Source organism: Hylaeus volcanicus, chromosome 7, assembly GCF_026283585.1.
Source record: "Hylaeus volcanicus isolate JK05 chromosome 7, UHH_iyHylVolc1.0_haploid, whole genome shotgun sequence".
NCBI lineage: Eukaryota > Metazoa > Arthropoda > Insecta > Hymenoptera > Colletidae > Hylaeus > Hylaeus volcanicus.
Window position 1 is genome coordinate 17,616,499 of NC_071982.1, and position 24,869 is coordinate 17,641,367.

The window sequence follows — 24,869 nt, forward strand, 5'->3', positions numbered from 1 at the left end:
GCAACAAACCGAAGGTCTCAGTCCTTTTTTGTTCGACTAATGGGTTCGAGGATGAAAGATGACAAGTAATTCCCCAATTTTCTAGTCGTTTTTCGAACGAGATTTTCCAACGAGGAAAGACCAGGCACAGCGAACGAAGCCGCTAATAATTTTAGTCGAATAATTTGTGCATACTGCGCGATGACACTTTTATTGCAAATTTCCAGGATGTTTTATTCGTATCATCCATTACGCGGGTCAAGTGATTCATTTCACGGCGCTGAGCCCCGAAAATTCGACTACCCCCATTCCATGGAGAGGGAGAGTAGCATTAGCGCCCACCGATAGCAAAGTTCAACATTCGGCATCCTGTTGTTCTCTGCATTTCTACGATATGCGCGTGTATTGTCAACCGCTAACTCGCAAAAAACTTCCTATGTCGATATTTTCCCATTTCATCGTCGATTTTTTTCGAGTAAAACGATTGTCACGGGGAGGGCTTGCACAGAAATGAATTCCTTGGCTCGCGTAACGATCCGGAAAAGTACCCAGCCGTATGAACAAAACGACCTTGATAAAGAACGGCTTTGACGTATTTGAAAGCAGACCTCGTCGCTGGTCTCCGGTCGTCTCGTATTTTAAGGCTTCGTATTTTCTACGATCCGACATGGAGCGCCGGTCGGATGAAAACGAACGAGAATATACTCGACGAGCGAACCGAAGAAATTAGTTTCCATCGAGGAGAAAACATCCCCAAGGAGAAAGTCGTTGGGGATCTAAAACGGTCGACCTGCGTCGACCTTCCCGGAGACGAATTTTTCACGGCGATCGAAGATTACGATCTATGGAAAAGTGGAGAGAGCCAGATAAGATACAGTATCAGCATTGACGCACACAGCTATCTCGGAGACAGTTTTCATCTTCTGCCGAGACGGGACCGCTCTTCTCGGTTCGTCTCCGATTGGACGCGCCGATACAAGAGATATTCGACGATCGTTATCACTGACGCACGTCGCGTTCATTAACTCCTCACGATCGCTCGGCGTGTTCTACGTTTCAGATAACGATCGCTATTTATTTTCCACCGCGTCACGTGCGCGCAATTAACCCTTTTATTGACCAACGCGCCACTCGCGGCCTGCTAAATTTTTCACGTCATTTATTCCGGGATGGGAACCAACGCGTGTCGTTAGTTTGGAAGACGTATTACACTTTTTTTGGGATATTACTTTTTCTTGTGATACGAAGAGACGGAGCATTTTCGAGGTACAAGCAGGACCCTCTGACTCTGTAGAAACTAGATACATTCGCGTTATATTAAGAACCGATCGAATCCCCCTACGAGGTATATCCTGGATAAATCCTGGAGTATATCGAGTGAATTTTAAACACACTTCTTGCGCTAAAATCGACGCTGATCGATGGGAGGGCGAGACCGAGAAAATAGTTTCCACGTTCCGAAGTAAACGCTGAAGTACGGGGTTCAAAGAGCGGGAGATAAAGGGACGACGCGAGGAAAGAATTATTACAGAGGCGAGAAAGAGGAACGGTGCGCTTATAGCGAAGGTGGCATACGAATTCCCTCCTGCTCTTCGTTTTCGACTCCCCATAGGAATGCTCGTATTTTTCAGGGTAGTTTACGGACTCGTTGACACTGCAAGCTTTTCTCAGCCTCGAGGGAGATGTTAACCCTGGCCGGCCGATGCGGTACACTGAACACCGACTCTAACGAGTGAAAATAGGGAGCCAATCGACGAGCAAATACTCCTGAAAGGGGACAAAGCGGAGGAAAAGGAGGATGCTCGATGAGAAAGAAAAGAACGGAAACATACGCATGGAAGGATGCGTGCAACGCCGAAGACGCTTCGTTGTACGCGAGGACGGTGGTTAACCATCGGTCTCCGTGCGGTATGGCATACCGCGACAAAATTAGCGACCAACCGAAATAATTTACCACCGGACTCCCCGAGGAGTTGTATGGTCTTCGTCTGTTTTGTTTAGTGTTTCACCAGTGACCCTGAAATCCGCCGTACACTACCGCCGAAAAGTCTGGGATTGCCTATACTCTGTCTCTTCGAGTCGCTATACATTTGTAAACCCATCAATCGTGTTGCGAGACCGAAACATCCGAGGTCTACGAAGTTTTATTCAAAGTTTTCGCATGTATTAGTTCCTGTGATGATTTGGGCGTCCATATCTTGGTATTGTCCCGAATGGTTGTACCACTGCCAGCGGGTACTTGGACATTCTAAACGTTTAGGTTTTCCTATGATCCACATACTATTTCCCAACAACGATACCATTTTTCAGGATGATAATAACCACGTTCCTGGGAAAAGTTCGGTCTTGCTACGTACCTAACAGCTTTCTTCAATATTTACCTATGCTTAGGCATGCTAGCCATTCATCATCAACTACTTCCACGAACCTTATCTTATTATTCCGTCTTCTATTGTTCTCTAAATGCATCAGCTTACCGTATTTGCATTCAGTAAATATTTGCCTCGCAGGAATGGGAATTTCCACAGGAAATTGTTCGAAAGTAGTACGAATCTATTCCAAGGAAGATTGGTGATACGCTGGCCCAATCTCGAGCGAATTGATAGATTTCCATGACAGTGGACGATACATGGATCACGCGAATATCAAAGACGCAAGGCTCTCAACGACGACGGGTCGTGGGTGTTATCGCAAAGAGCTTGCAATTTAAAAATGCACGACTATGGAAACGTCTATAGCTCGATTTCGTAAAAACAATGCGATAAAGCGAACGAGTCTAGCGTTACAGATTTAAACAGCCGTAAAGATTTTACGTCTGTCGACTATCGGTACACGTCGGTTTATTAAAACTGCTCGTGCATAACGAATGATATCCGGTACAACTATCGGTCAATATAATAAAACTGTCGTTCGTGTTGCTTGCTACGGGATGCCCTATACTTTTTCAACGAGTTTTCCATATATCCAGATAATTTCGTCGACACTTGATTATTCGTTCAAAGTACAGTTGTATTACGCGCAAGATTCATCGAAATTCACAGAGGAGTATGAACGTCATTGGGAATGATTCATCCGCCGATTAAATAAGCTACCAGTATCCGCTTCAGAGAAACATCGATTCGAACAATCATCACCTTCCATTCAGCAAGTTTGTCACCTCGAAAAGGTTTTCCCCGCCTGAGTGGCTCCCACGAGCGCAATCCAATTTTCTATCGCAAATTGCTTTTTCTTCGGTCAGGTTTCGCTTCGTCGTGACGTCGACGGATAGAATCGCGGAGAAAAACAATTATGGACATCCCGTTAATCGTCTCTGCGTAGGTAAGAAAGTCGAAGGCCCTTCGCAGGATCATTTAACGGCAATGGCCTTTGCTCGAAACGAATGTATTTAAAAAGAAGGTGTTGAAGAATCGGTGGATAGTTCAAAACGCCACCGACACGAATAGAAATAATGTATTGTTTCTATTCTTATACGTATTAAAATACCGTTACCCGCTGCTCCTCGTAGACGTCAATTGTCTGCTTCTCAACTATATAATTTGCCAAGACTATAATTACACCGAAACAAGTCACCATTCCAATCATAACAGTAAATTTTATTTGAATTTGACATTTATCCAACCATTGGATCCCATTTGCCCGCTTCTGACTTTTGCCACCCTAAGTTCGAAACACTCACCAAGGAGGGGTTACATAAATTCACATTCTACGCGTAATCGTCTATGAGAATCAAGATTCGTAAGACTCGCTTATTGATTAACCGCGCTGGAATTTTTGTTTAACGGGGATCTCGATGACGTCTGATATAACTAATCGTCACGGTCGATCGATAAAGCGCATATCTTCGATCGAAATCAAAGCGGGGGAGTTGGTCGAGTGCATGAAAACAGCGGGAACGGTGACGAGAACACTAAGACGGGGCAGGGCGGGGTGGCACAAAATAAAATTTGTCGGTTGCATCCCCCTTCTCCGGTGGAGCGGTAACCTGCAGTTGAGGTTGTAGCGCGCGGCAATAGAGGCCGAGCTGATCAGTCTGCGCGAGTCTCTCGAGCGGTGAACGTCGTTTCTTCTGTTCGTCCCTTTCGGATATTCGGATACCTTCCACGTTCAATCAACTCGAGCACAAGGTTTTCTACGCACGCTTTACGACCTCTGTTACGTTCGTTCGATACCGAATAGAGACAATTTCTTGGCCCGTTGCTCGACTTCAGTTCGACCAAGGAAACTCAATTTCCACGGACGCTGATACAACGAAAACTGTCGAGCACAGATGGTCAGAGGTGAGTGGGAAAGTTCTTTACTCGTTTTCTTAGTTTTTTAATTTTCTCCTACCGCGTTTCATTCACTAAAATTTGTTCCTTCGACCGCGATCGTGTCACGCTCCGACTTTTCATCTGTGGGTCACCGGTGCTCCGATAGGATCGAGCAAAATCGCGTCTGACCAAAAACCGTCTATATCTACTCAGGATTCACGAGCGGAACTGCATATTTGAATTTGGCACGCACGGCTACGCCGCGGGTGCCGGACTTATCTCGCGCGTGCATTCAAAACGTAGACTCTGGTATGCAATTAGAGCGAAGTAGTTCTCGACGAACCGCTACGAAAACGTTCAGCTTGAAATCGACACAGGAATCTCGAGTAGAAACGTTACAACTGGTTCTAAACGGCTCTGACGTTTATCCGGTGTAATAATACGAGATGATACTTTCCTCTCTGTCACGACTTTCTTACCTTCTTTGTTTCTCTTGGTTCGTGCTGGCAGAAGTGGTCACGGCTCCGTGTATGTCTCGTGTGCAGGTCGCATTGTCTAAGGTCGCGAGGCACTCGTCTCGTTCGAGCCCGATCCTCTTCCTCGTGCAACTGCGAAGGTCGATTCCCGGCTTCTACCAAATAAAGAGCATTCCTTCTGTATTGCTCGTGGAATTGTTCTTTCATCTGCTTCGCGATCCTACGAATGACGTCACGTTCTGTTTATTTATATATTCGTTTATTTATTTAACGAGTAAACGGGTTATTCATCTTATACGCGTTGTACAATGTAGCAGCGTTTCTCAAACGCTCAAACTGATGATGGAAAGTATATTATAACGTGGAATTATACAAATAATTCCACTAGTATTTTATTCTCATTAGGATGGTTTTCTAATTGACCCGCCAAAAGTATTCATTTATCGAGAGTGTTCGTGGGATGATGGAGTTTGAAAAACGCTGACGGCAATCACGTAGAAGAACGTATATAAATAGAAAAGACAGAATGAACATGGTACGATGAACACGGTTGAACAGTATCAGATTGAAGGGTGGAATCGAGTTAAGAAGATCGAGTCTAAAATTACCAGAGTATTGTGATCTCGAGTCGAAATTTTACAAAAACAATAGTCGTATAATTCTTCTCCCGGTGTATTTCTCTTAATTGCAAATATAAAGGGGCGAACACGTTATGTAGCTTCGTTGGTAAAATTTATTCCCAAGGTGATCGCTTATTAAGATCTCGATGCTCGAACGTGAGATGCTTCTTGGTCCACGTGACGTTTAATTAACCATTTTATTAACGAAACAGACGTAAGCTCTTCTCTATGGGGGCCAAGGTTTCGATCGAGTCGGATTCGCGTTCGTGATCCTATTTTAGAAAGAGCGAGACAGGTTACCTATACATCACCGATCGTTCTGGGAATACAGATTCGCAATAGACGTCGATAATTACGATCCATTGCGAACGAACTATACCCGCAGAAATAATTCGCCTACTCCGTTCAATCGCGGTGTCCTAATCTCGTGTAACTTTTAACCGTTGCTATTAGGCGGCAAGGATCAAATATATCCAGCAAAATATAAACCGAGGTTCGTGTAGTTAATGACGTGGAAGGATGTGACGTGAGCGTGCACGTGTAAATGCGCCCGACGTAGTGTACTTCCGTCACGTAAATTTGCACGTGTCGTCTGCGCAAAACAGTCGATCGCCATCTGACTCCGAGCTTAAGAGGGTTGTTTCGAAGATTTTTTTTTTCGAAAAATGTAAACCGTGAAAGAGAAACCGATTTTCGAGGGGCGTCGTTTTCTTTACGATCGATGGCTCGATAACAAGGATCGTTCGCCAATCGAACCTCGTTAAATAAAGCGAACCGACGCGGTTCATGTGAGAAAATCGCTGAATGGTCCATCGTCTGGCCTATAAATGATAAAAGAAGACGATGTTAGAAGACGGCGTGTCAATGTTAATGTCAGGCAATGTGCTTCCCCAACTACCTTACTGTTTGGAACAACTCGATCGTATTTTGATCGGGCATCCGTTACGATCCGATGCGATCCAAATCATGCGACTAGCGATCTTTCGGTAACGCTACATGGAAAATTAATTTCCAACTATGAAACGATCGTTGTTACGTGCGACATCGAGCGTGATCGATGATACTCTCCGTTATACGTGCTCCTTGTCTTGAAATAAATGAGGCTTCTTTCACGCATCGTGTCCTCGCCAGAGACGCGTGTAACACGATTACGTTCGCCTGGACAATCGAGTCGTTATTACCGAAAATCCCCATAAATCATCCGTACTTGTCTTGATAGGTTCTACGAAATTTTATTACTCCGCGAAAGCGAACGAAGCGTTACGCGTGTTACGTTGCGTTAAAATTACATAGTACTTAAGAATAGTATTTGTAGTTCCACGCACATAGGCCGAGCGATAACGCGATTTAAAATATCGCGTTATTTCCAGAGAGCAGCAAAGCTTAAAAATTGTTTAACGTCACCGGGTATTATGTTATCCGTGAGACCGTCGTATGCCATAAATCATATCGCGTGCACGGATTCGATTCGTGGAACCGAATGTACAAAAGACTTTCCATCGGAATTAATGAATTTACGTCACAGCATTTTTTGTTCCAGGGTCGTTGCCTGATATCGCAGTGACGATGGCATCGGGAAGAGAAATTTACGGTGCATTCAGGTAAGCGGAAGCAAATTTTTCTACGTCTTTGTCGTTCACTTCTACGTGGTCTAAATATAAAAATAACAGAGAAAACAAACCGTACTGGGTTGTTTGGACACAATTACCGGGACGTACGTGTCCCAGCAGCTGCGAGAGGGTTAAGAGAGTTAGCAAATATAGCCAAAACAAATAAGGTATCGATCCGACGACCGAATAAATGATTAATTTCGTTAATTTTACGCAACCTCTGTCACGCGACGAGAGTTGCAAAAACAACGAGTGTGTCGTCAGTTCTCGAATGCAACGTGTCGCGCGATTCTGACAGTGCCATGTAACGTGGCTGCAAATACGCGCATAGAAGCCTGTTATTTCCAGAATTTTCGTGGGAGTAAATTTCCAATACGACCTTTCTGTAATCGTTTCTGCGGAAAAGTCTGCGTGGGTGGCAGTCGATATCGTTGGATTATATGATCATCTGGATGCACTATCAATCCAGTTTGGTGCACAAATAATGCGTCCATTCTGGCTTCGAAGGTCTCGCAATAAGTTGGCGAGACCGAACGCTTCGGTGTTTTCCCCGCGATGCTAGATCAACAAAATCATCCTATCAGACACCTTTCCAGAAAGCAATCGTACGCTTCGTTCCGGCTTCCGCCTTAACGCGATTCGCGGATTATAATTCTCGCAGTACAAATATTTTCATAGCTTTATCGAGGCCGCTGTATCGTAGGAAGTGGTTCAAACGATTATGGTTATAGACCGTGACGCAAATAAGAGTCCCTGAATTTGCGCGTCCTCTCGTTCCCTCTTTTTCCCCTCTTTCCTAATAATTTTCTCCTAAAGCATCCAGACAAAAACTTTTTCTCGATAACGAAGAACCGTACTCGCTCTATTTCTGATGTCATCGCTAGTCGAAACGTTCGACATCGACGTAACGCAATATTTCACGTAAAATCAATCCGTTATCCATAGTCTAGGCTACGTGCTTCAGTACCAATGACGTAACATTGACGCAAGCGACAATTGTTGCCACTACAATGCTGCAGGGCAGAACGTCGATAGTTCGGTCCGACTACGAAAATCGCCTCCTCCTTAGCGACGAAACCCGTTCGTTTCTCAAAACCTGAACTCCAGACGTTCGACGGTCGATGTCTGGGCTTCCCCTTTTGATTTCTCTTACCCTGGAGGTAATCGAAACGAGCTGGAATCTACCCACGCTTTTTCGTATATCGAAATCGAAGGGATATCGACTGGACGCGACCGTGTACGAAGGTGTGCGAACTATGTTCGAAAATTCTGAGGTAAATACGTATACACATACGTAGAGATTATAACGGATATATAGACACCTGTGTGTTCAATCTCAAGTGCATCGTACACGGGATACGGTGGCAAGATTTCGGGTATTAGAATCAATCGATACCTCGGTGTTTGTACAAAATCTCAGGAAGCCTGCTAGGCAGACGTCTAACGACAGTATCGTTTAGAGATATTTTCTAAGCGTCGAAAAGAAACCACCAAGCGAATACGCATTTGTGTTATATCGGATTTCCTTTAATTTCCAGCCTAATCGTGGACGACGTCGACTCTCACTCGATGTCGAGCGAAAATTCCGACTTGGACGGTCTGTCGAACGAGAGCAGCTCTCAGAATTCGTCTACTCAAACACCTTTGGACAGCCCAGGTGGTCCCAGGGAAAGAATCAAGCAGATGCAGGTGGAAGCTGAGACTAGAAGAGGAGAGTTTGCGAGATTGCTCGAAGAACACGCTCAGGTCGTGAGGAAGCTGAAGATGATGGAAGCAGAGGAACAGCTCTCGTCGACCGGAAACGTTATGGGAGCCACGCACGCGTGATTCCATTCTTAATTGGGCAGAACAGTCATTGGGTTGGGACCACTGCCCTTTCGCGATTGCAGCAGCACCGATTCGTTCAATAATGGAAATTGCAGAAATTTCGATAATGGTTGTTGTGCGGGTACAAAAATACTCGTTCGACGTCAGTGACTTCGGTCGCACCCGAGAAAACAAAGTGTCGACGTAACCCGTATTTTTGAAACGCGTCTAAAGCGACGAACTCTCTGTTTTTCTGTAAAAGTGAATTACTGTAAGAGTGAACTTTAACGAATGCGGTAAAATTATGCTTGAGTCGATGCGATGAAAAGCGTGGCTCGGATACGTCGAATAGAAAGATCGAAGACGAATGTCAGGTGAACGACCGTTCGATCTGAAAACTCGATCAAGGGGTTACGACGGTGTGACGGACTGAAAAAGCAGATAGCAGTCAGACATTTCTCTGTTCGAAAACGAGTATGCAATTTTATCAAATATTTATCGATTACCTGAAAATACATACGTCAAATTACAAACCTACTTAATTCTGTAAAATTTATGGCCAATTAGCTTATCAATCCACGTATTCTACGTCATAAAACAACTATACCTATCAAATTTTGCAGCTCGTTACACTGTCGTAATCCGCCGCGACGATTAGTCCCTAAGTACGAGATTATCCTTTTTTCTACGCTTCTTTTGAGTTTTACGCGAAGCAACGAGACGTCTTCGCTTCGGTGTTTCTGCTTCTTCTTGTCATTCTTAGAAACCTCATTGCGAAGATCATGAAAATATGAGGCGCCCAAGCGCACTTCTTTTGTAATAATGAAAACTTATTGCGCGAGGCTCGGCTCGATCGCTCATCAACGTAGAAAACCATTGCGTATCGTTCGAAGTTTGTTTGCTCGAAGAGATAATCCTTCTTGTGTTTTATCGCAAAGTCTGAAATACTTCTAGTTACGACAATAATGAGGAACACTCGGCGTATTCTCGTAAAATCTCGAGACAAAGAGTACTAACAAAACCGTTATTTTATGTACATACACAGCAAAAAGAAAAGAAAAAAAAAATGGTTGGCCTAAGCGTAGTACAAACTTTTGAGATATGAACAGCAAAACTTAGTGCTGACCAGGAAACAGTGGAAAGCTTTGGTTCTAGCACTTTGTGTCGTCGACACGCCACCACGTTGATAGAACATCGTCATTTCGCTTTTTAAAAGAAGCGTTGCGATCGTGTATAATCTAGTAAATCTCGACGAAGTACAAGCTTATACATTTTATAGCGTTGTATATTTCAGTGTTCCATACGTGTAAGTTAGTTTTATATACCGTAAGCATACGTATGATAGCATAGGATTCTAAGCCTGTCGGAATACGCGTAGAGCTTTTGTAAATAGATTTCTTTCTCAGCGTAATCCATCATCCAAAGTGTTCACCGGCGAAAAGCCTTGCGATGTAGTTGCACAATAACGTAACCGTTATCGAGAATTCTTTTTATTTCGTCGAGTATCGCGAATAGTAGGAGATTCGTATTAAGCATGGTCCAACAAGGGTAAGATTTTTCTTGTCTCTGCGTGCATATTGCGTCAGGTTTGTATCCGCATAAAATAGGTATTATTAGGCATTTATAGAAATATACACATATACATATGTATAAAAATACATGAATAGACTTGTGTTATAATGTTAATATTAAACTATAACAGAAACATTAAGTACGTGTTGATGCATCCCATTGTTATTCGAACGTCCCTCGATACTTCCATCGTATTTGCGTAACATTTGAAACGAAGTTTTTGTACGAAAAACATCTTTTTGATTCGTTACCGAAAAAAAATCTTTGTTTTTATTTTCGTATATGTTACGCGACAGTAATGTTTGTAGTATTTTATTAAAAAATAAATGTTGTTATGTTTCAAAGACCACTGTATATCATGTAAAATTATGATAAGTATTGCACATTCAAAAAAATATACACTTTATTTAAATTATTATTACACACTTCATCACAGAACTTATTTTTGATTCTTTGTAACATCACTCAAAAGGAGGCTCGTTTAAATCGGAAACATCCTATCTTGAGTAAGTAATAAATTTTCACTAACTAAATTAACATATTTTTAAAGCTGTCTTTAATTACATTTTAATATTGTTATAAAAATTTCTATGCAATAATTTATGTCGGAAAGAGTGTTTAGTATTAGCAATTCAAGATGGGTACAAGGTTTGTGTACAAATAGGAGTAAACTAGATATTACGATAGCACGTATATGGTAACGTACAAACTGGATGTATGTAGATAAAAAAAGAAAATATACATGATAATGCCAATAGGATAAAAACAAATATCAAAGATATAAATCGAAAGTACATTTTACTATAGGATTCGTATTTATGAAAATTTCTATATCCCTTGTCTAAAATCTTTATATTTGTCAAATATTAGATCAAGGTTGCAATCATGTACCATTAGGTAATTTGTGTATACCATGACAAATTCATGATTCTGGCAATCTGTTCTGCATTGCCATTGTAATCATTCTATGACTCAACTGAACATTATAATCTCTCAAATATCTTATCAAGTCTGCTTGTTTTTCAATCAGTTCTTCCAGGTTCGACTCTCTAGGACGATAACCAACTTCACCGCTACCCGCGTATGTGTCCTGAGTGAAAGAAGACAACCACTCTTCCCGAGTAACATCGGGTGGTGGACGCAATCGATTGAATCTCAAAACCTTTTCTAAAATACAGAAAGAATTTTTTACATTGTAAATCTTTCAGTATATTCTATATACTTACTGATATAATGTACATAAGCTGGCACAATAATTGTGAGTTCCATTGAAGTTAACAGTATTAAATAATTCAATGGTGTTAACCACTCAGATGATCTGCAATATGCTTCATAATCAACTTTATGCGTGTGGTGCAAGATCACAGCTAACAATAAATAACACACATTCCACAATGATGCTATAAAAAGTGGTATTCGAATGTGCTGATATGTTGACTGATAAAAGTCAAGATATCCATGAATACGTAACATATGATGTTTTGCCTTCACAAGATGATCGGTTATCATAACCACCAACCAATAAAAACAATGGAGGTACAGATATATAAAATATGTGTCACATTTATTTTTCTCTTCGGGCCATACCGATGCAAACACAATTCCTATGATTTCTAAAGATACCTAAGGCATTAAATAACCTTGTAATATTAGATGCAAAATCTGAACAATCTTTTAACACCATTAGCGAAGTTGAGGCTTACACCAAATATCAGGGGAATAGATACGATTGGCACAGTATCTAATTTTTGAAATTGTTCTTCTTCCTGAGAAGTCAACACAGGTTGAAGGTATTCCTCGTCGTCCATATTGTTAGGCGCATCAAAAAACACAGCTCCCTAACAAATGCACGTATTACAAACGATCGCGTCGTTTAATAGCTTTCCGATGCGATAAAATATAACGAGTTGGTTTCTAAAACTAGTCTGAACGTTACGCATAGAGCGTCGCGAATGGAGGTTATGTTTACGTTACATTGAGACCGAGAAAAAAATGGATACAATAAAGCTATGACTCAATTAGAATTTTTTTTTAATCGTACTCACGCTACTCGACGTGTTTAATTTTCTGACAAGGCTGACCATTGCACAAAGAAAGGATTGAAAAGTGAAATGCAAGAAAAACTCTTTCCATAATCAAGCAAACAGTTTTATTAATTTTTCTTCATTATAGAAAGCAGCTGTTCCGAATAACTGTACTTTTTAATTTGCGATGCGACACATCACATAAATGATCTACTCTTGTGACGCTTAATTTACGTGTGATTAATCATAGCTGTAACACGTGACGCGGACCAAAATGTCTACCAGCAGACGATAAAATTGAACGCCTGAAAATACATGTATAAAATTCGACTCGTCGAACACAGAACAAATTAAATCGACGGAAACTATATTTCTGTCTATAATCTAAAATCAAAATCACTATGTTCCCAAAATATACATCTATTTTCGAACGACATGGCACATACGTGTTCGTTTAATAAATATTTACCATATCCTGGAATACACGAATAGAAACAAGCTTATAAGTGTCTCTCATAAAACCAAAGAACATAATATTGAAAAATTGCGTAAAATACAGAACGATAGAACAGTCGCCAATGGTTTCGGAATGCCAGATATTTGCATGCGTACTGGCATTAATCAGATGAAGCTGAATAAATACACACAGGAAGCGCGAAACTTCGTTTTAGAAGCACGGAATAAATCCTTCTGTAAAATTTCATTCCGCCAAATGTCATATACAGTTTTGTTCTAGAGCCAATTCGTGTATTCCTCGTCACTTCAGAATGAAATCTATCGTAGGAACGAGAATTGAACAAACTCCGCAATTGTTTTGGAACAACTGTCAGAAAGGATCGACTCGAAATCGAGGCTCGAACTTCACGCTTTCTTCGCCCTACTTCAAAAAAAAAAAAAAAATACGATGGATAACACATAGCCTAGACAAAAACTCACAAAAATTGATTTCGATCGCAACTGAAATTTGTCAAAATTTTCCGTGGTTATTTACAATATAAAATTTACAAGTATGTTCGGACAACAGATTCCTTTGGAAACGATCAATGACCAACGCGAGCAAAGGAATCGCAACGAGTGTCTTCGACAACTTTTAGCGTGTCAAGCATATGGAATACCATTTACCGGAGTGGCAAACATCCCTTCCTTAAGGGATGATGGATTGACGCTCGATTTAAATTTCATCCTATTTAATGACACTGGTTACATTCAACCGAATGATGTTTTTTTCAGAACGCGACAAACGTTAGTAAAAACAAACTTGTTTTCTGAGAACCTATTCTTACTTTTCATTTATCGAAGTCAAGTGTAATTGTAATAATTATAGGAATGCATCCAACCAATATTTATTGGAATATATAAGACAGATGGAGGAAAGATACGCAGTAATGGAGAGAGAGTTGACGAGAACCAAAATGTTGATTCCTGGAACGACGCGCAATGCGATCTCTGTACATCGAACAGTATTTTAGCAGCAACGTTTTATTAAATTAATGAAGACTTATCTAGGTTAACGGGTTGACATTGACACATCTCTATATGTAAAAATTCGCTTTTCTAAAGTCGCAAACGGACGTAAAGTGGAAGGAATGCTCTCTGGCGAAGAGGTGCGGACACCCGTACGGAACTCCGTCGGGAAATCAAGGAAAAAATGTTAAAGCACGTGAGATTCGAGATCAAGAGAGAATTAATGTTTCATCGAGAAGAAAGCATTATAATGAAAGAAAAAATGGAGATTCAACCAGTAGGATCTTAGATGATATAGATTGGACTATGAGACGAAATTCTTCCAGGGTAATTGATAAGGATCGACCAAGTTTTTGCGAGACAAAGACGTCTGTGCAAATTTACTATAAAATATACGTTACATTTATGATATTGAGAGTCCCATTTTTCTCTATTAGAATTTCCGAGGCGATATTTATTCTATAAAGGATCCTATCAATCACCTGTGTCGGCCCAGAACATTGAACAATAATTCAACCGCGGTATGTTCAACGCACAACGTTGCTGTAATTCTTCCACAGGATTCAACGCACTCAACCATCAACGTCTCGAGATGCGATCGAAACATTTTTAAAGTAACGCATATCGTATTCGATAAAATCTCGAACAATCCTAGACAGCATCGAATTCACTTACAGATAAACAATGATATCCAGAAAAACGCAGACAAGTGCGATGCCGCTAAAATTTTTGAGAATTCGAAGAAATCTTTGACTCCCTTCAAGACTCGACAACCGTTGACTCCGTCAGACAAGGTGTGTTGCTCGTTTCGATACCTTAAGGATATACTTTATGACGCGCAATAACGATATTACTTTATTTTTAAACTGCTGCGCCCATTTCTGCTATCGACGATGAAAAGACGTTGATGGAAGCATGCCAAAGGTTCGACAAGAAACACGAATCGGAAACGTCGTATTTTATTGACTTCGATGTCAAACACAAAGATCATACGCAGGCCAGTCCCACGGTAAACACGCCCAAGTTTCAACCAATAATGGGATCAGAGTTTGGTAGCCATGTTTCCCAGCGAAAGTTCGAAACCGACCCAAACAACGATCTGCTGGAGAAATGTGCGTCTAAAAAGCTACAATATTTTAAAAATACGGATACGCACCGTAAACATAATTCGCAGGTTAATCAGACGTTCCAACGCAACCGTGGCCATTGGAGCAATCACTTAAAGACGTTGCCCTACGAAAGAACACGTCCTGTGAACGATCAGTCGAGAAATTTTACGAGAAACTCACGAATACAGAATAGAATTCCTACTCCGCGAAGCAACGTTCACACTGCTTCTACACCCATGGTCCAACCTTTTGCCTCGCATCCCGCGTTAGATCCCAATGGATTAACCATTCAATTGCTGAGGTGCGGAGCCAGTGATGGACACAATTCTTATCTAGATCGAGGTGTTATCAGTCAGCCAATGTTATCTTTTACTCTTTACAGGCTGGCAGTGCTACTTTACGCTCCAGCGTTGATGCCTGCTCTGAATTTGTTGATTGCTCGGCAAAATGGACTCACGTCGATCCCGATACCCTGTTCCGAAGGTTCGAACGATCTTTTAACGCAAGTTTTTCGAATTCTGAACAGCCAACAACGCGTCCCGAATTTACCTTATACGGCCCCTTCTCGAGTCGACGAGTGTTCGCAATCTGGCATGGAGTCAAATTCACAGAACCGTTGCGAGGTATAACAATACTTTCGGGGTTGAGAATTGTACACATTTGTGATACAAAATGGTTTCAGAACTTTTCGAGACAGTCTAACGCTGACTCCAGCACGGAGAGTCCTACGAACAATCGAGACGAACGTATTTCGATTGCTGTAAATACATCTTCGGAATCGTGTACTTGCAACAATCTAAAACATTCGTCCGTGCAATGTAGCAAAAGCTCTTTGCGCGAACGGATAGAAGAAAATCAGGAAAGGATATTTGCATGATTACATTTGGACATTTTAATGATACGCAAAGAGTATTTTCGCTGCAGATTTCCTTGAAATATTGAAGAAATAATCGATAGATCGGAAAAAGTGTTCGTACGCAATACGCAACGACTTAAGGACGCTTGCGCGCGAATCTAACACGTGGCGAAGGAACGGAGCTTTTCTACGAACGTTTGGAACGTTTGTCGAGAACTTGCAGTCGTGCGTGCTTTCTCTGTCGAGACACGTCCCCTCGAACACTCTCGTCCTTCTCGTATTTTTATTTGAACGGATCGCGAAATCATAAACTTTTAAATCGATGATCGCGACTGGACGATAAAAATCCATCGCGATGATCGCATCGAAATTTTTTAAATTAAGAACGAATTAATGGAGAATACCAAAAGGTTCACCCCTAGCTTCGCAGGCCTGGAATAATTCCTCAACGTTTATGTGACCTGGATGTGAATATATCCCATGAAATTTTTCCCCAAGACATATTTTGAAACTATCACAATGATAACGCGAGAGAAGAATCTGAACGAAAATGCACGCGAGAACAGGCGCAATTGAACTGTGAACAACCGACTTGGGAATTTAATCTATCGTTAATCAGTGTGAAAATAGTTGAATCAAGATGAGTAAGGAAGGAGGCAACGAGGAAGCTGCACCTAAAGGTGGTGGTAACGAACCTATGAAGAAAGAATCGAGCACGGATATCTACGAAAATCGAGGATCCAAGAAAATCATACGTTTGGTCACGGTGCTGGCGTACATGTTCTCCGTAAGTTTCGTGGCCATAGTTTTGAGCGCGTACTACTTATTCCTCTGGGAACCACCTAATCCAAACCTCTTGAAAAGGCCAGTTCACTTGTCCGGCGATCCTGAAATACAATTTCTCTTGAGCGATCCGTCGATCATGTCGAATCATTCCGACGAATTTTTGACCAACAACTTTCACACAAAGATCACGGCTGACCAGGGAAACTTTAATGCTTCGACGAAAACGTTCACCGGTCGTATCGTCGGCGACACTTTCGATGAAAACAACGTCACCGATAGTCGTGGTCGCGTAACGAAAAATTTCAACAACTTGAACGATTCTTTGACCCTATTGAGAATCTTTTTAATGGACTTTTTGCGAAATGGAAGCAACGACTCGAAACCGGATGATGATCCATCTTGGAAGAGTTGGGGAACTTCCAATTGCACCGAGTACGCTCTTCTCGAGAAAAGAAAAGAATTGAACTCGACGAAAAATTCCAGCGAAAAAGGGGCTAAGTTTGAAGCAAACTCGAAGAAGGTCGTCGAAAATCGGACGATATACAAGGGAACACTTTCCTCGACGATCAAGAATCAAGAAAGGATGATTGGTGATAACGGCACGCCTCCGACACAGGACTCTTCAACTATTTCTGAAGACGAAGAAACCACTAAGAATCGTTTCACGAGTGCCAGAAATAGCGCCATGTACGGATCGTATCGAGACGTTGATCGGTTGAATCGCAATTTAAAGGGGAACCATCAAGAAAAGAGAAATAAATACATTCCAGCAAGCCAGGTAAAGGTAGGAACAGCTATTACCGAAAACAGTATAAAAATTACGAGAGAGCCCGTTGAAAATGTTTCTAAATATTCTACGAACGTTGAAGCAACTCGGAACGACAAATTAAATTCATTCAGCGGAGGATTTATAGATAATGTTAAAACGACTACAATCATTGATGAATCTGACGTTATTGTAACAACTACGAATAAAGAAGATCTCGAAATTGGAACAATCAGTCGGCCATAAAACCGTCGTCTAGCTTGGAAGAACGAAATTTGCGATGAATTCTCAAGGTAAACAAACATTTTGCCACGTATGCATCGTATTATTTGAACTCGAGTCGTTAACTTTCGTCTTCTATGCATCGTATCGGTAGCCTTACGTGTGTTTTGTAATTAGTTCAAGCGAAAGATGCATGTAAGATTATCAGGATCTATTCGTTCTACGGTTATTCTGTATAGTTAAGTTTCGAATAGAGGAAGAATTACAAACCGGTCATGGTCGAAATGAAAAGTCGCGATTAAAACCTTAGAAATAAAATCGTCGATGGATCGGTGTTCGATGATTATCCGTATTAACTGCGTAATAACTGAAGCAGGGTCGTGTCGATTCGTTACGGCTTCTTTAGCATTGCTACGTTACGAATATTCTACAATTTTTTAAGAACGATCAATGGTGAAAATATTAGACAGATTTAAAATCTCAAAAATTTCGTACAGATTGTAATTCAACTTCGATGCACGCCATTTTACAAAGCTGCGAGAGTGCACGCAACGAAGGCATTGCCACCTCCTCGCGTTGCGCGCCAAAGCGTCCGTGATAACACATCGATTTTCTAAATATAAACATTCAAAAAACTTGTCGAATAATAAAAAAAAATCGTGTACGAAATTTCAACAAATGTACCCCATTTTTCGGAGCTTGGATATATAATTTCTCTTCTAGGTTTCAGTATAACAAAGTCATTAAATAAAATAATAGTCCCTCGAAAAGGAAAGACATCGTCATCTTTCTTTTCGATACGAGAAATTCATTGGACAATGCCTGCCGATCGAAAGGCTATGTTTGTTCGCGAAGTGATCGAAGAACGACGTCTTAATGCTATTAAAATAAAGGCGCGCCTCCTCTGTAAAACGAGTAAACGTCGTCAGAGTCGCTTTACTCTCGAAACGAAACCCCGTCAGCTTTGACTAAACGTTTACGAATTCTCGTTCCAGCAGGCTTTATGTTCGATATTTTTAACGCTCGACCGTTCCAAGGAAATTGACAGCGTTTACGTGAATGATATTCTTTATGAAACAGTAGGGTATCCTGTCACTGTATGACGGGTTACAGCGGCAATTTCGAATACGCAAGCTCACTCTTACGTAAAATGCTTGCGCAACATTTTTTCAGTTCTTTATCGCCTCAACGGAAGCACCTTAGCTGCGCATCAGGACAATTGCAACTCTAATATGAATACATTATACTTTAAAGAGTAAAGCCTGCGGTATCGAGCAAAAACTTTGAGAGAAATTGTATGTATTTATGTCGTAAAGCTCAAAGACTGATGGGACTTTTTTTCTTATTGATATACGAAATTTCAAGGAGATCAGTGCGTAAGATTTCGACACGCAATGATAGGCCTTGAAAATAAAATAAGGCCATCCCGGTGCATCGGTTTAAGGGCATTTATCACGGTGAATCCTGTAAAGTCGAGCAGCCCTTGAGCTTGCGAAACGAAGCACGACGAGTCAAGGTTCTCGGACTTGCGCAGTGAAAGCTCGTTGATATCATTGGACGGCTGTGTTTTTTAGCAGTTGCACTAGTGGGAAACGTTGATCCGCGAGTCAAGGAACAGAAATAATCGTAGAATAGTGGGAACGTCGACGGAGAGAAACCCTTTGCGCATTACGTCCTCGGAAGCTCGTGGCCTCGCGAAACTGGGGCGTTTCTGCGTTGTCGTTTCGGTATTCACAGCTCTCCAGCGGAAACGCCCTATCGGTAAACAAGTATCGCCTTTCTGGATGCAAAACTGAAGGCATTGTAAGGGTGAACGACGAACGATCGCGAGAACAATGGTGCAATACCGGTGGAGATATTTAATCGAAACAGTGTGACCTGTTTCGGGCAAAAATATCCTACGTAAGGGCGTTTCGCACAAACAAGGTATGCTCGTGCTGGGGCCGCTCGCAGTGTTTACTGGTGGTTAATAAACGTAAACAATCCAGGAAAGTTATAAATACAGAGAGCCAAGAGAAGGATTGCTTCGTGGAAACAATAATTTCCTTGGTATTTCCTTCACAATCTCTCATCGACACGTCGTGGTTACCAGGGCCGCTGCCAGAATGATTAGAACCCCGATGCAATTTCCAATTTAGGCGCGTCTACTCTATACAAATGAAATGCAAATGATACGAATCGAAAAGTTCTATTTTGGTCTCTATTTTACATGGAAAAATTCCATTTACGTAATTCCAAAAACGTAATTTTTATTTCGTTTTAAGACATCTGGTTAAGTCGGTTCTAGTGACTACGATTCATACTTTCATTGATAATTACAAGGCAATGAACTCGGTGTTCAGTTAACGAACCAACCGGAATACTTTGTGTCTAGACTCTCGGAACAATCGATATTTCTATCTTTGATGTCTTGGAAATATGATACCAGCGGTTCTTAACCTTTTTAAACTAATGGGACTGTTCAAAAGAAGGTTCTTAGTCACCAATTTAAATACGAATATAATTTAAAAGTTAAACTATTTATCGTTGGACTTTTCTTCGGTAAAATAATAGGCATGGTGGAATTACTGAAAATTATACCCTTTTGAATGTTCTGGAGAACGTGAACCGAGTAAAGGTGATTTTTTCTAGACGTAAACCGAGGATGCAGCTGCCGCGAAAAATGAGCGCTCAAAATGTGAATCCAGAAAAATTTAACTCAGACACGACGAACGTTAATAATACGGCAGGAAACCGCGAACATAAGGGAACAGGCAATGAAATTCGATTCGCAGGCGACGAAAGGAAGGACAAGTTGTACGAACCAAAACATAAACAAAAATTGGTACGCGTGTTGACGGTGGTGGCCTACGTTATATTCGTTAGCATGGGAGCCATCCTGCTGTCTTTGTACTATACTTTTTTGTGGGATCCCAAAGACGTACCGGTCAGGAACGAAACAAGAACGAAACAGGAATGCGTCGATGTAAAATCGTCGAATCCTATCACCACACCCTCCACTATCAACGGTAAAAATAGGATTTGAATCCGTCGAGTCGACATAATATTTCAAACTCGATTTCCTCTCTGCATTTTACACTAACAAATCTGTACGAACTTGTGTACCGATCGTCAACGATAACATTATAAATTATCCTAAAGACAACGTTCAAAATACGTGACGTTTTAATTGGTTTTTCTTTTTCAGAAACGCTAATAGAAAGGATGACAGCGAGGTTCACGGAAAACGAACAAACTCCAGAACCGAAAATCGCAACCATTCCGGAAACTACTCAACGACAAAAGGATATGTTGACGATTTTAAGCGAATCTACCGAAATATATTCGAGTGTTTCACCGGCAACGACATCAGAAGATTTTCGGACTGATTCGAATACAACGAAAAGCGGAGAGACGTTTACTAAAAACCGTTCGGAAACTACTTCGTAAATTCTTAAAAGTTTAAGGACAATTTGGCAAGAAACAAACCAAGTAGCGTGAATACTTCTTCAGATTCGTTACAAGCGTTAATACGTTGATCTAGTTAACTCTAGCGAAATCGACCCTTCAATTTTATAAATTTTATAAATTCCCGCGATTAGAATGGAAGACGTTTAAATGTAACTTCCATTTACTCGGCATTATTTTTCTTTTTTTTTTTACTAGAAGCCTACAATTCTGTGAATGATTTAGAACTATATAGATTAAATGAGAACCAAGAATAGTCTACAACTCTGTAAGTAAAAATCATTGTATATTTTGTAGAAAGAAAAAAATCGTTGGTCTGAGTAATGATTACTTATTGAGAGCGCGCGCGAAGATTTTAATTTTGATACTGTGTAATGATACGGTTGAGAAGATGATACGATTTGCGCAAACAGCATTATTTCGAGGAATTGTAATCAGGATTGTACTCGTTTGAAGGAATTTTTAACTATATAATAAAGAAATTGAACAGAATCATATCTGTGGAGATACTCTTTGTTATTTGTAATAGAAATAGAAAATACATTGCTCCTAAATTGTTCTTCGATTTCTTATTCACCAGTCATGAGCATGTGGACTGATTTTTCCGACCTAATCATTTTACTTGCTCTTTCGGTGCCCACAATTGCCGAAAGTTGCATGATATCATATTTACAATATAAAACGGTTACTGTCATGTTACTTTCGGAGCCTGCTCGTGGATTTTGATTAGCTTCTTGCATTAAATTACAAATTTCGCTATAAAACTCGGGAAAAGTGGGTGGCGCGTAAAATATAATGTGCCTTATGCCTTTCATTCGTATCCTTCGGAAGAAATGAAATCGTTCCGAATATATGAGAAAATGTACATCGCTGTGAAAGAACATATCTCTTGCTCTTGCTATTTTTGCATCCTTCGTGTACTCGCAAATTTGTACAAAACTATATTCTTCTTTTTTAAAGTAATTTCGCACCTTTACAAAGTCGAAATAAGATGGTACAAATATTAACGTGTGATTCATAATTCTGTCCTTGTACTGAGGAAGTATTTTTGTTATAAAAAATTCCATTCTATGTTCTAAAGCTTGAGAATGACTGGAAGCCTCGAATTTATGAAAAACTTGCGGAACTTGTACGACCACATGACAAATAGATCCAGGAGAAACAGGATTTATTACTTTAATTTTTCCTGCATAATTGTAACATCTCTTATTAAATATTCCATAAATTTCAGGCACATGTATACTTGAAAATATCAATGTCTGTCTATAGTATTTGGCCCACCCATTTACACACCAACTCCTTACTCTAGAAAAATCTGTTCCATGAGAATCTTTTGGTTGTAAATGAAAATGGTTTAAGATATGTATCATGTGGTCCCAATTTTGCATTAAAAATAATTCAGCTTGATCTAAGATTAATAACTCTACAGATGCCAAAAAATCAAAATCTCTGTCTTCTTCACCTTCTGCCCCTACTAGTATTCTCAAACCCAAGAGAGATGTGATTATTATATCGGAGGAATAAAATTCTGAATATAATTTTAGAGTCTTTTTTGTGATAGAGATTCCTATTTTGAAAGTATCATCTGTATTTCCTTGAAATGTCTGCTCATAATCTTCTGGTTTTGGATTCTTTTTTGGCATTACTAATTCATTGCCACTAAAATCTTCCATGAATCTCTTCTTATTCATTACAGATCCACCTTTATCTTCTCCAATTAAAATAGATATCAATAATTCAACAATTTTTAAACAAGAATGTCTAAAAGGAACTATGATCAAAATTTTTGGTCTCACTAATCCTTGATCTCTGTATTCATCTGGAATTTCTGCCATGTTTGTACATTTTGATTTTGTTATTTTTGCATTATGATGTAATACCTTTGTTCTGGTCTTTAATGCATGATTAATTGCATGTAAACAATATATAAATCTTATTTGATTACCATTTGAAAATGTCCTTTCAGGGTAGTATAAATCCTGATAATTATTTATGACAGAAAACAATTCCTTTTGCAGAGAGGTCAGAGATGATGAATCTGTGTCAACATTATCTTTTATATTTGAGTAATTAGCTCTTGTAATATTGTTTTGAATCTGAGCCTTGACATATAATTTATTCCAATCTACAGTTTCAATCAAAGATGGAATGGTACCACGTTTTGCAAACTGCTTATCCTCTAAAACAGAAACTTTGGATTTTTGTATCGTATCATTTGCATCCTCTAAAGGTTTTGGAATTTCACAAATAAGATTTCCTAGAGTAGGCCAAATTATTTTTTGTGTTTCTATAACTTGTGGAACATTAGATACAGCATCATAAAGTTTATCATTCAAATCATCTCGAAGATGAATTGAAAACGGATCTTTCAAATAACCAGCATCTTCCCGAGCAGTTTCAGGATCTTCTTCGTCTGCTTCCTTCACTTTAATCTCTTCACTATCACTATGATCCAACAGATGCTCCTTATTATCTGAGTTATCAGAATTTGTTGCTACATTTTCGTCACTGTCATTATTACTTGCAATATCATTTTCATTATCGGAAATATCGCTATCTGAACTAGATTCAACAGCAGTTACTTGAAGTTTATTAGTATTTGAAAATGTAGATAATAAATCTTTCATAGGATTCATCTGCTCATCGTCAGAACTATCAGTTTCTAATTCTTGCTGCTGTGATTTCTCTTCTTCAAGCATTTGTCTACGTTTTTCAATTTCTTTATTTTTCACATCACGTTCTTTAACATACAACGCTTCTTTTAGGTTAAATTTACCTTTCTTCGGTTTCGGTCGACTATCACGTCGATCAAATTTCCGTTTTCCACCTCGTATCGGTCTTTTGCCACGTACCATTATGGTGGTAAGTTTTGTATATTAATTAATATTATGTATTTATAAGAATTCCCTCCAAATTTCGACATAAAACTAACCCACGTGACGCTGTCATTACTTATTATTATTTAACACCATTCAATAACACGATTTTAAACAAACAAAGTTGTTGCTATTAAAACACGCATATTCTGTGTATAAACCATTTGTAACTTGACAAAGTATGTATATATATATAAATACACAATTAATATTTTAGAAAAGTAAACAAATAACGTTAGCTCGCGGTAAATTAGGTTAGCTTTCCTTCAAGAACTGTGTGCATACAATTGTTTGTAGCAGTTTGTAGATTCTACTATCTTCACGCAGAACAGGTTATGAGCGCAGAATTTGAAATGCGCACATCATTGTTACGATTTATTTAAATTTTTCATCGATAGAAACGTTAAATTGTATTGCAAAGTACAATTAAGTGTACCATACAGCGGGGTATTCCGTATAAATGTATATTTTATACTATTTCATACCGATCGTGAATTATATACGTGATTTATATACTGACTATTTACGGAATATATATTTTAGAAGGGAAAAAGTTAAAGCATAGTAAAAATAAAAACAGTTTAACGTACTGTCCAATTAAAACAACAATTTTGATTTAATTAAATAACGGTCATACTCAGATTCTTACCATTACGTGATGGCCAAAACCTTGGCCATTGTTACGTCTATTTGTTTAAATATGCAAAAAGACTAGCACGAATATTTGAATCTCCATCTACAGTTGCGTCACGGGAAGTGAATCACCATTTGGAAAACCGGAAGAAATCTGTAAAGCGGGAACACCATTTTGTGAACGTCACGTGACCGATCATTTTCGTAGATAAATTATCGCAGTAAATTGAATTTTTTAATCACCGGTTTCCTTATCCATGATTTAACGAATCAGAATTCCCAGAAGTTTCGTACCACGTGATAGAGCAGTAGAAAACTAGAAGGAATTTCAAAGATTATTTGAATATATTGGAAAAACATGTGGTTATCACAC

General features: G+C 39.9%; 5 protein-coding genes across 8 annotated transcripts; 3 read left to right on the top strand and 2 right to left on the bottom strand.

Moving 5' to 3' along the window:
* Positions 1 to 3,938: 3,938 nt before the first annotated feature.
* On the top strand, positions 3,939 to 10,659 carry LOC128879858 (uncharacterized). 2 transcript variants are annotated; one of them, XM_054129391.1, is made up of 3 exons: positions 3,939 to 4,256; positions 6,851 to 6,926; positions 8,474 to 10,659. In XM_054129391.1, the coding sequence occupies exons 1-3, from the start codon at positions 4,247 to 4,249 to the stop codon at positions 8,760 to 8,762; spliced, it is 375 nt and encodes a 124-aa protein (XP_053985366.1). In that variant the 5' UTR covers positions 3,939 to 4,246; the 3' UTR covers positions 8,763 to 10,659. The 2 variants fall into 2 exon arrangements, with proteins under 2 accessions (XP_053985366.1, XP_053985367.1); XM_054129392.1 differs by having other exon boundaries at positions 3,942 to 4,256; positions 6,866 to 6,926.
* Positions 10,660 to 10,685: 26 nt separating this feature from the next.
* LOC128879855 (transmembrane protein 192) lies at positions 10,686 to 12,613 on the bottom strand. Of its 3 annotated transcripts, none has more exons than XM_054129385.1 (4): positions 12,359 to 12,613; positions 12,017 to 12,151; positions 11,540 to 11,936; positions 10,686 to 11,480 (listed from the first exon to the last, which is right to left on the bottom strand). In XM_054129385.1, exons 1-4 carry the CDS (start codon positions 12,395 to 12,397, stop codon positions 11,236 to 11,238), a joined length of 816 nt encoding a protein of 271 aa, XP_053985360.1. In that variant the 5' UTR covers positions 12,398 to 12,613; the 3' UTR covers positions 10,686 to 11,235. The 3 variants fall into 3 exon arrangements, with proteins under 3 accessions (XP_053985360.1, XP_053985362.1, XP_053985363.1); XM_054129387.1 differs by having other exon boundaries at positions 12,355 to 12,612; XM_054129388.1 differs by having other exon boundaries at positions 12,512 to 12,587.
* A 47-nt stretch (positions 12,614 to 12,660) lies between these two features.
* LOC128879959 (uncharacterized) lies at positions 12,661 to 15,863 on the top strand. The gene is made up of 6 exons (XM_054129538.1): positions 12,661 to 13,797; positions 13,898 to 14,128; positions 14,239 to 14,595; positions 14,703 to 15,211; positions 15,293 to 15,533; positions 15,593 to 15,863. The coding sequence occupies exons 1-6, from the start codon at positions 13,702 to 13,704 to the stop codon at positions 15,785 to 15,787; spliced, it is 1,629 nt and encodes a 542-aa protein (XP_053985513.1). The 5' UTR covers positions 12,661 to 13,701; the 3' UTR covers positions 15,788 to 15,863.
* Positions 15,864 to 16,003: 140 nt separating this feature from the next.
* LOC128879960 (uncharacterized) lies at positions 16,004 to 21,546 on the top strand. Its single transcript, XM_054129539.1, has 4 exons — positions 16,004 to 17,553; positions 18,714 to 18,795; positions 20,172 to 20,548; positions 20,728 to 21,546. Exons 1-4 carry the CDS (start codon positions 16,407 to 16,409, stop codon positions 20,967 to 20,969), a joined length of 1,848 nt encoding a protein of 615 aa, XP_053985514.1. The 5' UTR covers positions 16,004 to 16,406; the 3' UTR covers positions 20,970 to 21,546.
* LOC128879850 (U3 small nucleolar RNA-associated protein 25 homolog) lies at positions 21,485 to 24,269 on the bottom strand. The gene has a single exon (XM_054129373.1). The coding sequence runs from the start codon at positions 23,840 to 23,842 to the stop codon at positions 21,557 to 21,559; it is 2,286 nt and encodes a 761-aa protein (XP_053985348.1). The 5' UTR covers positions 23,843 to 24,269; the 3' UTR covers positions 21,485 to 21,556.
* Positions 24,270 to 24,869: the final 600 nt, after the last annotated feature.